This window comes from Trachurus trachurus (assembly GCF_905171665.1).
Source record: "Trachurus trachurus genome assembly, chromosome: 11".
NCBI lineage: Eukaryota > Metazoa > Chordata > Actinopteri > Carangiformes > Carangidae > Trachurus > Trachurus trachurus.
In genome coordinates, this window is record NC_139904.1 from 15083634 (window position 1) to 15086220 (window position 2587).

At 41.3% G+C, this 2587-nt stretch overlaps 1 protein-coding gene across 1 annotated transcript; it reads right to left on the bottom strand.

Moving 5' to 3' along the window:
* On the bottom strand, window positions 1-2587 carry mrps21 (mitochondrial ribosomal protein S21). Its single transcript, XM_083982458.1, has 2 exons — window positions 2452-2587; window positions 1-376 (listed from the first exon to the last, which is right to left on the bottom strand). Exons 1-2 carry the CDS (start codon window positions 2532-2534, stop codon window positions 196-198), a joined length of 264 nt encoding a protein of 87 aa, XP_083838584.1. The 5' UTR covers window positions 2535-2587; the 3' UTR covers window positions 1-195.

The following is a 2587-nucleotide window of genomic DNA, read 5'->3' on the forward strand; positions in this document are numbered from 1 at the left end:
TTCAGTGTTGAACGAGTCCACATTTTCACACATGGTCTTTCTTTTTTTTACTGTTAAACAATGTGACATCACGACAGCCGTTCATTCGGATGTGACAGTGTCATTGTGTTAAGAGCATTTACTTCCTCCACTTCGCTGGCTCCATGTCAACCAGTCCATTCATAACGTCCTGTTTTAATCGCACTCCCCATTTTCCTAACGGCCAAGCCAAGGATCGTCTCTGCTCGTCTTGGAGATGAAGGCGATTTTCCTGGCCATTTCCATGTGGTAGATCCGCCGGCAGTTCTCAAAGTTCTTCCGCTGTCGCTCCCGGCACGGCTTCTCGAAGTAGCGTTTTTGCTTCACGGCGTCAACAATCCCCTCCTGACTTAGGACCCTGGGGTATGTAGAGAGAATGTGTGAATAACTGGGACTTCAACAGAGCGTTTCTTTCAAACTTAAATCTGAGATATCCTTATTTATAGATTCGACAATAACCATTGATAGCCTAAATTATATAAATAATTACATAGAAAGCTTTCCAAAAGGCAAACTATTTTTAATACAATCTGCCAACATACATATACAGTATTTCATGACAAATACACTTTAAAGTTTCCATCAAACATTTACCTTTATGTATACTTGAAAATATGTTTTAGAAGACCACTGATGATCACATTTATCGAGCATCTATTTAGGGAAATCGTTATAATTAGAACTTTTCTTAACAACACATTCTGTCCCTGGCAGATCCACTAGCGATCTCCCCTTTCTCTGGTAAGATGCCCAATTTTGACATCAACATCTCCAGTAGAAACGGTCTCATGTGACTCCACAGCCAGAGCCTATTACATCCAAAGGGCTAAACCAGAATGGCTGCTTGTCCAATTTTTTGCGTCTCAGGTGTGGGAACACAGCCGACAGTTTGCACTGACTTCACTGCGGCCAAAGTACGGCCAGGGACAGCGACTGCTCTGTATTACTTGCAAAGATCTTGTTAACTCTGTCAGCTACTTAACAGTGGGTAGTGATGTAGTGAAACACCCGTGTTACGTGGTGGTAATCACAATGCACGCAAACGCTGCCAACAAATGATTGCCTTAGGGTTAGGACTAGACTTACAGGTGACAACTGGTTTTGTTGTTTGCCAAGTCTACAAAGTGGACACAATGCACATACCAAACACACAGATGGAACAGTGTGACAATACACAACACGCAAGGCAAGTTTGGAGCATCTGCAGTCCTGTCTCCATTAAAGGAAATAGTTCAACATTTTGGCAAATTGGCTCATTGCCATAAACCCTATAGTCTTAGGAGTAGGTTCATAACCTTTAATTGTAAAAGCTATTTTTAGAACAGCGGAGCAGAGCCACGAGCTGCTCAGATGCAACACATTTTAATCATAATAACCCCTTTTGTACCCAGTTGGATCATGTTAAAAAGACCATGACAACACAAGCAGCTCAGCTATTGAAAGCTCCACTTCCTGGATATGGGAGACAGGTTTATTTTGTATTTATTCTATCCTAGTGCATGACTACCATACTTAGAGGTGCTTTTTATCAATCTACTGCCATTTCCTGTCTGACTACACTATCAATTGAAGGCAAAACAAGCCCCAAAAATATACTTATAAAGATAAAATTTAACTATCTTTTTTTTTAAAGTATATTTTTGGGGCTTGTTTTAAAAAGAAAACAAATTTGAATTTAGTTGCCATTGGCTCCACATAGCCTACACAAAAAAATTAATGTAAAAATAAAATGTAACAATCTTTTTTGTGTGTGCTCTATTTTAGTCTGCCCATCCTGGGTGAGGGGTCCCTCCTCTGTTGCTCACCTTGAGGTTTCTCCGATTTTTCCCTGTTAAAAGGGTTTTCCATTGAGTTTTTCCTCAGTCGATGTGAGGGTCTAAGGGCAGAGGATGTTGTTACGATGCCATGTAAAGCCCTGTGAGACAAACTGTTTGTAAAAACGGGCTATACAAATAAAATTGCCTTGCCTTAATTTTTTGTGTGGTATTTTACTGTGAAATGACAAATCTTGAATCTTGAATTAATACTTAGGCTTCTGTTTGAAGATCTGGTGGCATAAGATGACATGTATGACATTATATTGGGTCGCCTCTACATGTTGTGTCTATGCATCTGGCCTAATGACGGAGTCGGCAGCGCCTGCACGACAAAATAATAATAATAAACAAAATCTGTCGGGATTCCTGAAATAGACTAACAAAGAGCTCCAACAGCCTCTTCAGAGATAATAAATATTAATCAAACGACCTCTAAAAAACACACAAACATCCACGTTTAACCATGTAATCCTGCAGCGACGCCACAGCGCAGCCGCAGCTCGGTGACATTGAGCGGAAGGATGAACGTCAGCAGCTCACGTAATATCTTGTCATTCCGCGGCTAACATCGCGTTTTTTAACCTTATATCTGATCTTAAATACACAACCTGTTTACCTGTTTAAGGTCTTATATGCGGCGTCAACGTTGCCGTTTGGTACCATCACGGTCCGAGCGACGAAACGAAGGTGCCTCGACATTTTGATGAGGTCGGTCCTGCTTCCAACAGCGGCCGGGTGGAAACACCGAAGCG

Excerpts from the sequence above, each read along its gene's own strand:
- mrps21 (XM_083982458.1), bottom strand. The coding sequence starts at position 2,534 with ATGTCGAGGCACCTTCGTTTCGTCGCTCGGACCGTGATGGTACCAAAC. Across the intron at positions 377-2,451 it reads GCATATAAGACCTTAAACAG|GGTCCTAAGTCAGGAGGGGA; the intron begins GTAAACAGGTTG and ends TACATACCCCAG.